This window comes from Balaenoptera acutorostrata, chromosome 8 (assembly GCF_949987535.1).
Source record: "Balaenoptera acutorostrata chromosome 8, mBalAcu1.1, whole genome shotgun sequence".
NCBI lineage: Eukaryota > Metazoa > Chordata > Mammalia > Artiodactyla > Balaenopteridae > Balaenoptera > Balaenoptera acutorostrata.
Genome location: NC_080071.1, coordinates 49,486,101 through 49,499,404, shown reverse-complemented (window position 1 = coordinate 49,499,404; position 13,304 = coordinate 49,486,101). Strand labels below are relative to the sequence as shown.

The 13,304-nt window shown below is 36.5% G+C and overlaps 1 protein-coding gene across 5 annotated transcripts in view; it reads right to left on the bottom strand.

Moving 5' to 3' along the window:
- The window catches only part of PMS1 (PMS1 homolog 1, mismatch repair system component), an 85,353-nt gene extending 72,049 nt beyond the window's left edge, over nt 1-13,304 (bottom strand). For 4 of the 5 annotated variants that reach the window (XR_009008983.1, XM_007171473.2, XM_007171475.2 and 1 more), the window contains exons 1-4: nt 13,162-13,304; nt 12,065-12,180; nt 7,683-7,834; nt 4,848-5,030 (exon numbers count right to left, since the gene is read on the bottom strand). Coding sequence is in view for 4 of the 5 variants with exons in the window: in XM_007171473.2 (XP_007171535.1) it covers nt 4,848-5,030; nt 7,683-7,814 (315 nt within the window). In the remaining variant the exon portion in view is untranslated. The remainder of the gene's footprint in view (nt 1-4,847; nt 5,031-7,682; nt 7,835-12,064; nt 12,181-13,161) is intronic. The other variant, XM_007171474.2, reaches the window with a different exon arrangement.

Sequence of the window (13,304 nt, the reverse complement as noted above, 5' to 3'; positions counted from 1 at the left end):
CTCTGTAGATATAAATTTTTTTTTACTCTTTTGGACTGTTTAAGATTGGAAGTCATTTTATAATTGACAAATTAGGAAAACTGCCCATTCTTTTAAAATGTATAAATAAAAAAAACAGAATTAGATGTATTTTAAATTTCTTCAGCCAATTTTGCTGAAAGTCTACTTAATTTTTTCTTTTTATAACTAAAATTATTAACATCTTTAAAATAATCTAACAAAAAATAATTTCAACAGTTTTGGATGATGGCTGTTTAATAGTGTGACAAAACTATATCCCAATTGCATATTATCAATCTACCGAGTCTGAGATGATTTACATCTGTATGACTTTAAAATTATCTACGTCAGTTAGTCTGGCAGATAAAATGACCAAATCACTAATTTTTATTATGTAACTGCAATCTCTATCCAAAGATTTTCAAAATAAGTTGGAGCCTTTAAAATAAACATGCAACTTCTATACCTGAAACTTCAATTATTTCTGAATGGTAAAGAATATTGTTTAAAAAGTGAATTTTTTCCCCAAAGAAGCACTCGTTAATTTGCCTTGCTGAATAACAATTTTTAATTTTTAAATGAATTGACCTTCACAACCAGGTATTACTTTCTGTGTTTCTGAAATACTACTCAGAACCCTCCCATATAATTTTCAACTTGACTACTCTTTGATAACCTCTCTATTGAGCACTGTGGGCCTGAGTATATTTATTATTTTAATATGAGGTTTTTTGTTTTGTTTTTTTAATATGAGGTATTTTTAAACTTATAAATACCTTTATAACCATGCTAGTAAGAAAGCAGCATGACCTACTGTAGAAAACTCATTACTGAGAGGCATGAAATTGTAAATGAATTTTTGGCTTTGCCATGGATATATTATGTGTCTCTAAACAGGTCACAATTTTCATATTCCATTTACTTCACTGTGCACAGTTCCTCTGAAGTAAACTACTTAGCACAGAACCCTGCATACAGTAGATACTGAAATATTAGCCGACTGATTATTAGACTGTGTTTTGAAGTTGGGGTGAGAAAACCTGGCATCTGGCTTCACAAGACCTCGTTTTCCTTATCAGTAATATAAGGAGACTAAACCATAAAAGACTGAGATGGAGACCAGCACTGGGGAGTGCTCCAGAGATGATCACTTGTGGGGGCAGGGCAGAAAGAGAAGTGAGGCTGTGCCACAGTCACAAGGCCTTGGCAGACCCCAGGGGGGCACTCTGGAGCAGAAACAGTATGGCAGAGGTGCTTCTGAATTAGAATAAGGCCCTTACAACCCCGCATCAACTAGTCATTGGATGCAGGTTGCCCTGTATGAGGTGGGTAAGGGTCCACTACTAATACGAGTCCCCTTTATAAGAAACAATCAAATCTAAATCATCAAAAAATCTGTGACAAAATAGTACTTACTGTAAGATTCCATTCAGATCAAGTTCAAGTACAGGTATGACTAATCTATATTGATAGAGATCAGAATAGCCATTACCTTTGAGGTGTACTAAATGGGAGGGGACATGAGAGAAAACTTCAGGGATGCTGATAATGGTCTAAATCTTGATCTGAAGTATACATACATAAATATTCACACACACACACACACACACACACACACACACACACACTTATCTATGTGTGATTTTCCCAAAGACTTACAAGAAAAGAGAGTCCATAAAATACTGGAATATTTTCTAAGATAAACACTTGACATTGCAATATGTAAACTGAACATAATTTTTTTAAAGCTTATAGATTTCTATTATTGTGATACTTTGACAATTTTTTTATTCCTTTTGTGATTTTGATGAACAAAATTACTTTAAATATTTATACTTAAGGCATTCAAATGCCTCAAAAATAAAACAAGGCAAAATGATAAACCTGGATTATCAAGTGGGCTTAAGTAATCAAATAAAAAAACAAGATAGAGAGTATCACTGGATAAGGACTTGCAAAACTGCCATCTAAAATCAGAACTACAGTGAAAATTTGGAGAAATCATGGCTGATGTACAATGTATTTTAAAAGACTAAGTATAGTACTGCCACCTAGCAGACAAAGTTGATAATGACCAACTTCAGTCCTGAAAGGTTATTATATACATCTTATAGAAAATACAGAAAAGCTGAACAATATATTATTCAACAATACTTGCCAAAATAAAGCTTAACAACTATCTGCCAAATTTGGATGACAGCTAAAAAAGGGAATACTTTTATTCTCAAACAAATTATATGATTTCTAAAATAGCCACTGAGAACTCCAACAGTAGTACTAGCACTGGAAGCTTCAAAGCTTCCTTGGTACAAATCCCACCCCATTTTAAAAACAGACTCTTTGTACAAGATTCTAGGGCTATAGGTTCCCATATACAGTCTCTGGGGATAAAAATGGGCAATGGCCAGTTGTACCCTCTAGTTGCTCTTCCCTAAAATCTATTTGGAAACTCAGTGAACTCTAAATAAAGCAAGAGCTGAGAAAGATAGAGAAAGCACACGGTGTGCTAGATTTTGGATAGAGATTTTAAGCAGAATGCACTTAACGAATGACAAGGTCTTTCCTTCTTTAGTGATGTCTGAACATCTGGATTCTAACAAGCAAGGGCCCTTAGTCCTCTGTACCAGAACAGCAAAACCTCCCACTTTAACCCCCATCTCTTCCCCAACCCACAATTTTTCTTTCTTACATAGGCATCAGCTTACAGAGCCCCGAAGTCAAAGAGTAAGTGAATACCTAGCTGGGACCCTTTCCACAGAAAACAGAAAACCTACACTTTGCCAGCATCCTAAAGGCAGAAGGGCCAAAGGAAGACCAAAATAAGCCTGGAGAATATATCATTGCTGGGGAGACTAGGCTACTAAATAGATAAAGAAATAGCAACAATATCTCATGTCCTTGCCACTTTTCTGGGACAATAAGTATAAAGTCCTATCATTTTACTGCACCTGCACACGCTCACCCAAACAGGGTCTGCCAGCCTAAGCACAAAAGAAAGGATACACAGTCACTGGGCAAACTTAGGTAGCTAAAGAGACCCTCACAATTACCATGTCACTCACTGGCACACAGATACTATCACACTATAAAACAGAGCCTAACACACACAGAATAACAGTACAGCACAAAGAAACTAGTGATCAAACATAACTGAGATACATGGAAATGAAGAGATCAAGGTTCTAGATGGGCTTTGCCACAAACTAGTTATGTAACCTAGGGCAGAGGCAGTGACGTATAACTGGTACTATGCAATGGAGTGGGTCAGGCACTGAACTTAAGGGTTCATAGAAATTGAAAACATCTAGCAGTCAGGAGAGCAAAGTTCTAGCTAGGGTTTAGCTCAAGTCAATGCACATCTCTAGAGCACAATCTAGTTATCTGTATTGACTAGAGTAGTATTTCCAGAGTGCATTCCACAGCACAACAGAATAACAGTGATATGTGTCTCAATAAAAGAGTTTCATAGTCAAGTAAGTGCAGGAAATGTCTGTACTATAAACCACCAACCTCAGAGATTCACAATGCACTTTAGTACAGTAAAGGCTCTGAGAAGTGCTTATAGTTAAGATACCTGTTTAATTTTAATACTTTCCCAAGTCAGTGGATCACTAAACCATTTTTTCCTCTTATAAATGTTACCACTGAAAAACACTCTTTGCCATTCCTCAAAAAATTAAACAGAATTATAGTAGTCCCCTTTATCTGCGGGAGACATGTTTCAAGACCCCCAATGGATGCCTGAAACTGCAGATAGTATCAAACCCTGTATATACTATGCTTTTTCCTATGTATACATACCTAAGACAAAGTTTAATTTATAAATTAGGCACAGTAAGAGAATACCTGAATTGCTGGCATCACTGCTCTTGCACTTTGGGGCCATTATTAAGTAAAATAAGGGTTCCTTTGAACACAAGCACTATGATACCTTGACAGATCTGATAACCCAGATGGCTAGAAAGTGACTAACAGGCTGGTAGTGTATAAAACGTGGATATGCAAGACAAAGGGATGATACACGTCCCAGGCAGGACAGAGAATTGCACAAAATTTCATCATGCTACTCAGAATGGTGCACAATGTAAAATTTATGAATTATTTGTGGAATTTTTCCACTTAATATTTTCCGGCAGTGGTTGACTGTGGTAACTGAAACCATGGAAAGCAAATCCATGGATAAGAGGGGACTATTGGACCATTTGATCCAGTGATTCCACTTCTGGGTATATACCCAAAAAAGTGAAAGCAAGGACTCAAACAGACATCTGTACACCAATATTCATAGCAGCATTATTCACAAGAGCCAAATAGTGGAAACAACCCAAATGTCCATTGACAGATGAATGGATACAACAGAGTATCATTCAGTCTTAAGAAGAATGAAATTCTGATACATGTTACAACATGTATGAGTCTTAAAAACATTATGCTGAGTGAAATAAGCCAGACACAAAACGACAAATAGTGTATGATTTCAATTATAAGACATACCTAGAACAGTCAAATTCATAGAGACAGAAAGTAGAATACTGGTTACCAGTGGACGGGGTAAAGGAGAATAGAGGTTTATTGTTTAATGGGCATAGTTTCAGTTTGGGATGATGAAAAAGTTCTGGAGATGGATGGTGGTGATGCTTACACAACAATGTCAATGTATTTAATACCATTGAATTGTACACTTAAAAATGACTAAAATAGTAAATTTTATGTATATTTTACACAATAGAATGTACATTTTACGCAATAAAAAAAAAACTCTTTGCCAAATTCTGGGTGAGTTGTCTCTTAATTCTAATATTGTGTTATTATGAAACCACTAAAATAGTCAATACAAATTACCTCACCTCAGCTACACAACAAATTGACCCCAAGGCTTCTCCACGAAAACCGTAAGTTGTCAAATTTTCAAGATCTTCATGGCTACTTATTTTTGAGGTATAGTACTTCATTGCCATCACAGGTGCATCATCAGCCTTGATACCCTCACCATTGTCTCGCACCTCAATCTTATCAAATCCATAGTTCTCCTATGAAAGTTAAACAGTACTTTTAGTATATAAGGACATTAAACTATTATCACATTTACAAACAGAATGTAACACAAGTGAAATGGTTTTGTCATTTATCTATCTTTTATGGAAACTTAACATTAAAGAACTAAGAGTTTAAATTCTTAACTCTACCAATTCCTAGTTATGGTACTAAGGGCAAGTCCCTTGTTTTCCTTGGACTCAGATTCAACTGTAAAATAAGGAGATCAGTATGATCTTCAAGGTTCCCTAAAATTGTTTCAGTATGATAGGTATTTATGTTTAAATTTATGTTTGAACTTGCCCAGAAATATTCTTCTAAGTTATATACACCTTTGTATATATAATCTCTCATATAAAACAGAATACCATCACCATCAAAAACACCAGCTGGTTCTACCCACCGAGAGTCTAGCAATCATCATTATTCAATCTGATTTTTAATACTTTGTCCCTGAGCTACTTATTGCTTTCATAAATAAATAAAAATCTGCTACATTATAACTTTCTAAATTTCTTTCTGCAAATAGTCACCTAACAGACTGCTGAGAAAATATAGCTAACTGGCAATCTCAGAGAGTTTTTAATTTGAAAATGGAGGGAAAAAAACAAATCATAGCTTAATATTGGTAATTTAATACTAAAAATATGCATACATGACAAATACAAAGCCTAAATTCCTAGAGTGATCACACTTTCTATGAATACCATGTTCTAAATTTGGTAGCAAGCTTCTATCGTAAGCTTTACTCCACAAAGTTTATGTGTATGGCCTTAAATGCATGTTATAAAGGGAAAAAAAAATCTTCCTACAATTATAATGACTCTGCTATTTAAAAATAATACTTTTTAATAACCTAAAATTATATAATACTGTGTCATTACTTTTTAGATAAATTAGAAATAAAAGGTGTTGGGGGGAGACACCTAAGATTTAGTTTCTTATCTCTCCCTCCATCTAAAAATTATCTTTCTGGGAATAGCTTGTCTGCTTCATTTTATAGAAAAATAATTAACTATAGAAATGCAAATCTTTCAATATAAATAAGAACTCCAGGCGCCTGAGTAAAATAACACAAAGATCTGTTTAAATGTTTAAAATAATATCTACATGTTTAATTTACTAATTACGAAAACATTCCTAGTCAGAACAGTTATTACTGTATGAAACTATAATGAAACAGATCTTATTATGTAAAGCAACAGACTTGTTTATTCTTAAATTCTACAAAGCAGGAACTGGCAAACGTCAAGAGACTTAAATATGCAGCAGGATAAAAATGTGTACTTCAATTTACTTTTTAAAGAGGACTTCTGTTGGCTCTGTAAAACTATTTCTAAAAACTATGTTTTTCTTCCAAGAACTTTGAGAACAAGACATATGTTTGCCTGCCTAAGATTCTTAAGTTAAATTTGTCAGATATAATTATATAATCCTATTTAACTATTATCAACTGTATTCTAATCAGACTGAACTGACTACATAAAATGTCTAAGAAAAAGTAAATGTCTTTCTTTCAGTTTAATTTAATTTTTTCATGTTTATAAAGCTTTTACTATATTATTTAAAACCTAAGTAGCGGTTTGATACACTACAGAACAGCGGTTCTCAGCATCAACTAGAAACTTGTTAGAAACACAAAGTTGGGGCCCTACTTAGAATCTGAAATTCTGCGGCCCAATAACTGTTTTAACAGACTCCCTAAAATTACTGATGTACCCAAATGTTATGAAAACCACTGGCATAGAGGAAAGATCCTGAATGAGTTTTAGAGTCATAAAGACCTGGATTGCAATCTCAGCTCCAGTACTTACTACTTACATGACTTTGGGAAAGTTCTCAGAACCTCAATTATTTATAAAATGAGTATAGCAGTAGCTAATTCATAGAGTTTTTACAAGGAGCAAATGGGTAACATATATATAATATATGCATATGTATATGAAAAGGGAAGGTCTCTTTCCTACAAAGATATTCGTATCAGTAGTCTTTCTAATGCCATAATACCAGAAATAATATGAGTATCTGATAATTTGGAGATTACAAAAAATGTATTCTTACATTCACTTAAATTTATTTATCATTTATGTACCAGATACTGGAGAGGGATAGAGGACACAAAAAAATATAGACCTTACCTCCATGAGCTAGTAACTTATAACAGGGTAAGTAGACCTGAAGACTAATTGTTATACATCATAATAAGAGTCATAAGTCATTACTAACTCAAATGATTTAATATGTAGCACTTAAATTTAAAAATGTGAAAACTATGAAGCAACAAGGCACACAGTTCTGAAATAAGATTAGGTAGAAAAAACAAAATTCAAATGAGAATATATAAAACAAGTAAACACAAATAACCAAGGATAAGTATTAGTAGAAAATACAGACAAACTAAATTCATGTTTTATGTGATAGAGTCCTTTAGAATAAGCTTTCCTTTATATTTCCTTTAATGTTACTGTAACACTGATCTAAATTAAAACTTATTTTTAAGAATTTACTCTTAAACAAGACAAAGGGTTCAATGTCCTAAGAATAATTTACTGGTATATAAAGAAAAGAGGTAATAATTCTAAGGAGAAAACATCTGTCCAACCCTTTTTTGCTTTAAAGGAACTTGGCAGCATCTCAGGGACACTCACCAGTTTAACATCTATGCTTGTGGCACCAGCATCCAAGGAGTTTTCAATGAGCTCTTTTACGACACTGACCACTGAAGTGATTATTTGAGAACTTGAAAGGAGGCGAACTGTTGCTGCCGGCAGCTGTTTCATTCTAGCTTTTAGCAGAGTAGCTAGAAAATAAAATATAAGTTGTAAAAATAAGAATTGTTAAACATTCCTAACAGAACTGATAGCAACAACAGCAGCAATAATAGCAACGCGTATTTATTGAGCCTCACTGTATGTCAGGCTCTGCTGTTAAGCACATACAGAATTAAATCATTTATTTCTTACGAATACCCTTTAAAATAGATGCCATTATCATCTCCATATTATAAGACTAAGGCAGAGAGAAATTTGTTGGTAAATCACACTATGTTACTAATTGAAGAATGATAAGAATAATTGTGCAATAAGTGTAATATACGATGTGTCTGGCTAGGAATCACCAGATGGTGCTGTCAACTGATATGCAGATAATGTCAGTCATGTGCCTTAATGGCAGTTGCACTTGAACATCATTAGTCATCTACACATTTTGATGAATTACAACATCTCTTTCAATTATTGAGCTCTTTTAGAGTTAGGAAATCTAGACTCTAGAATTACTCTTAATCTAAACTAGTCATACCCAGACATATCATATCAGATTACTATCCTATGCACTACTGTGTCTAAAACATCTTTCTAATCATGTGGCTCCCCAAAGCCAAATTATGATAAAGCTCAAATCCATATGCTGGCCTTCAGGTCCTTTACATGCCGATCCAACTTGTACATCCAAAATCTCTCTGCCAGTAATTGTTTTAGCCATGAAACCCTTTGTCTGAAACCTTTTCAAACAAACAAAAAAATTTCATACGGAAAGCACGTATGTAAAATTTGCAGGGAGTGGGGTTTGCATCTACCTTAATGCCCAACTCAGAAAAGATTTCAGGAAAATAAAAAATACTAGTTTGACAACATGCAATTCCTCTAGAGTCATGATTTTATTTGACAATAAAATGGTGGGGGGGGGGGGAGGAGCCCTAGGTACTTCCTTAATTTACTGTGACTAGTTACATGCGCACATGATGATTTGACCCTATGGAATCTAGAGCCAAACAAAACAACAATGCCAAAGACAAACCAAACCAAATAAAAAGGTTTCTGTTTAGGATTCTTTCTCAGGCAACTTAAGATGTAAAACAAGCAGAGTCACATAAAGTTTAAGAATAAGTAACTGAGCAAGAAATGGAGTATAGCCATTACAATGATTACATAAAATTTTAAGGGATGCATTTCTGGGAAGAAGTCAATATACTGAGTTCTGAATGGTGTTAACTGTTCACAATTCATAACTATATTTTGCTTTGTACAAGGCAAAGCTGATTAGCACAATGGAAAACTATGCCACTAATTATTATTATACACTAATAGCTATATAATGTTGAGGAAATTAAAATTAAACTCTAAAACTCAATCACCTAACCTACAAAATAGATAATAATGATATCATATGGTTGTGGTGAGAAGTAAATAAGATAATGTATACAACTTATTATAGTGCTTGGCATACACATGCTAAAAAATCCCAGGATCTCTGGACTAAATTGAGTTCCTCCAAACTACTACATGAATACCACACCCCCCAACACAGGTCTAACCCCTAGCCCCACAGGAGCTAACCCAGTGGTTGGTATCAGGTTAGGCTTGGGTTTAAGAAGTCTTCTTCCTTAGTTTGAGAGTCCCAGGGATCTAAGAAAAACACTTATCAAGCAAGCTTTGGTGTATAAACCTAGCCTCACCTCAACCTTCCCTCCTTCTGCAGAGATTAATTAATCTCTTTATTAATCTCATCATCTCTGTCTCATTCTCTATAATCTCTCTTCCAAAATCTTCTATTTCTCCCCAGAAAGTCCCTAATTTCATCCCAATCTTCCCCCTCTTCTAGTTCACTGAGATCAAGGCAGACCAGAGCATGAACTCTATCTTCACACACTTTACCTCCTCCACCACACTGTGTCCTTTGGTTTCTTAAAATGTCTCCACCTCTACCCATGTTCTTCTTCACTCAGTCTCAGACCAATGTCTCTTTCTTCTAAACTAACACTTTCACCTAGTTTCTTTATCTAGTCCCATCCCTCCTCCAGGCCTCTTGGTCTTGAAAACAAAAACAAAAAATTCTTCCCTCAACCCTATTAACTCTATGATTATCTTTTTTCTTTATGAAGCCAAACTTGAATAAGTAACCTGTATTCACCGTCACCAATTCCCTATCACCAACTCAGTTCTAAAACCCTTGCAAAATAGCTTACACAACCACTGTTAGGATTTTGTTTTCTTCAAGTTCACCAATGAGCTCTTAAATCATCAAATCCTTTTCTCAGGATTCATGTTCCTTGATATCCCTGAAGCATGTGACATTGATGATACTGCCTATCCTCAAGGATTATACCATCCATCAATACCTCTTGGATCTCTTCGTGTTTTCTTCACTCTCTTCCGAGAAAAATGGGCATTCCCTAATCCCTCTCCCCTCTTCTTATATACCCAAAACCCTATAACCTTAGATGTTATAGAATAAGATCTAAATCTACATCCCAACAGTGATCTCTCTCTTCCCAAGACAGGCATTTCTTACAATCAGTGTCACTGCTACCTCAAAATGTTTATAAAATAGAACTTATCTTCTTGTTCCGCCCTCCATACCTCCCACTTAACTTTGCTATTTCTCTTAATAACTCACTGTTCTTTGTGACCAAGGTCAAAAACTTCAGTCTTCCTTTACCAGCAATCCCACCCTATTTGCACCTCCATTTTCTCCTAATGCAATACTATCTATCATTCTAGACCCGGTTTCAATATCATTTGTAACATAGTCCTTTCTGATCACCCAGCCAGGAATGACCCTTTCCTCCCATTCCGAAAGAACTTGGCTTGCTTATCACACCCCTGTCCTGACCTATACAACCTCTGAATGCACGGAATTATATATTTCTGGATGCAACACAGAGTAATCAGAGTACTTCACTCAAGGTGAGTACTTCATAATTATTAATGAAGTGGCCACGAAAAATAATTTTATCGGCACCTACCTCATGCCAAGGTAAACATTAGGAAAAGCGACCTCCTTCCCAGCAAGTCACCATTGCCTTAACTCCTTCCCTTTATGTATTCTATTTTAACTGGACTCCATATCATCCCCTTCATCACTTGTATCTCCTAACCAGGCTTTTTTCTAGAATCCAGGGCCTTATTTCCAACTACTTTCTAAATATCATCATTTAGATGACAGAAAGGCACCCTAAATTCAACATGTCTCAAAGAGATCAGATTTTTCTCTAATTAACTGTCTTTCTTGCTATATTTATTTGATAATACAAATAACAGTTAACATAAGTTACTTAAATATATATATAAAATTATTCCAGTTAATCCTCACAACAAGCTTATGTATAGTGTCATTCCTCTATCACAAACAGGATTTAAAAGCTTGATCGCTTGTTCCAAGATCACACAACTATTAAGTGACAGATGCACACCTGCATATTTTGTCATGTTTGACTCCAAAGGCTATGTTCATCCAGTCTCACAAAGCAAAATTAGAAACCTTGAGTCATCCTTGAAATTCTCCTCACTCTCTACATCCTGCCACCCACTCCTGTCTATCTTACTACCTAAATATTTCTCAAATAGTTCTTTCCTCTCTATCCCTATGGCTTTTGCCTTCGTTCAGCCCTTCAACAATTTTCCCCTGACCTATTGCAATAACCAGCTAATTGACAGCTTGCCTAGAATCTCAACCACCTACAGGATTCTTTCTATAATTTACATTTAATCATGTTGCTATCCTACTCAAAATTTTATAAAGATTTCCAACTACTAACTAGGTTAAATCCAAACTCCTTATCAATTGGACCTCTGTCTTTCTAATCTCATCCCAGTCTTCTCCAAATGCACACTAGGCCAGTCATACTATGCAACTTGTCTCTCTTAACGTGGTGGCAGTGACTCCTTCCTTGGCTCATAAGGTTCCCTTTCTCTACTGATGACTTCTCACCACCCTTCTAGATTTAGTTCAAGTATCACCTCCTCGAGGAAGCCTTCCTTATTATCAGCTCCAACCCCTGCCCCAACAGATTAGGCAGTCCTTCCTCTGTACTCCCAGAGCACCTTTTCCTTATTTCTAACCCCAAACTCATCACAGATTATTCTAAGTATTGTATTTCGGTCCCTTCCTCCTGGCTGAGAGTGCTTTGAGGATACATTAATCTCATATCCCTAGCACAACCTCTGGAACATAACAAGCATTCCACCGTATGTGTACCAAATGGCATCGTTTGAAAAGTGGAAGGGTTGATACCAGGCTTACGACTCACAGCAAAGAATGTCTAAGAATGCCAGGAATCAGTCTTCTATATTTGCTGAGAGGTAAATCAAACACTCCTGAAAGAGTGCTGATGATCAGGAAATTCAGTTAAGGCTAACAGTGTACCTAAAAAAGAAGTAAAGATCAGAAAACTCATAGATAAACTTTAGGAAAAACACAATGAAATAATTATTTTTTTAAAAAAATGTAGTAAATCTAACCTAATTGGTTTTATAAGGCCATGAGAAATGCAATATATGTACACATATATATGTGTATATACAGTCAACATTCTCTTACACCAATTTTGAAAAGCCATTGTAAGTTATTTCAGCAATGTGAATAAAAAATACTGTGTACTGCCAAGCTTATGAAATTCAACTTCAAAGATGGTTCCAAATAATCTGGTTTTTTCCTCCCCGTTCTTGAATGAGATCAATTATTGGGGGAATTCCCTGGAAGTCCAGTGGTTAGGACTCCAAGCTTTTTCTGCCGAGGGCGCGGGTTCAATCCCTAGTCAGGGAACTAAGGTCCCCACAAGCCGCCCTGCAACCCGCGGGGAGCGGCCAAAAAAAGAAGAAAAAGATCAATTCTTGGTACCCACATTTCCTCAGCATATAACATAAGTACCTGTCTTCAGCGTGTAGACAGACCCAGAATGACAGTAAAAATCATGGTTAACCGAAAAGTTTGCTTCCGCCACTTGCATGATGCCACAACCTACAATATTATAAAACCCCTCATTCACTCACACTCTAGACAGGGTGAGTTACGGCTGTCAGGGGTTAAAGTTTCTTCCTGGCAAACAACAACTTTAAGATATGCACCCAGAAGGATCTGAGGAATGGGCTGCAACAAAGGCCTAAACACCATTTGGTCAGGAAAGTCCAAATCAGACATTAAGCAGCCCACACCTGCTGGGAGACCACTCTCCAGGTGTGCGCGCCCGCGAGCCGGGCTTCGTCCGCTTCCCGCCCCGCGAGGGGAGGGGGGGAGGGGCGCCCACGGCGGCCGCCGGCGCTCCCGCCCCGACCGGGACAAGTGGAGGGGGGGAGGCTCTCGAGCTTACGATATAAGAATGAATACCCGTTAGCCACACGACACTACCTTCTTGCTCGCGCGAGGTGGGGAACAACAATCCACTAGCAGACCGGCCAGCGTCCCGCCAGGAGCCCAGGCCCGGCCTGGCGGATCCCCGACTCACCCCGAATGCACGCGGGGCGGGGCGGGCACCGAGCGCACCGCCCTTA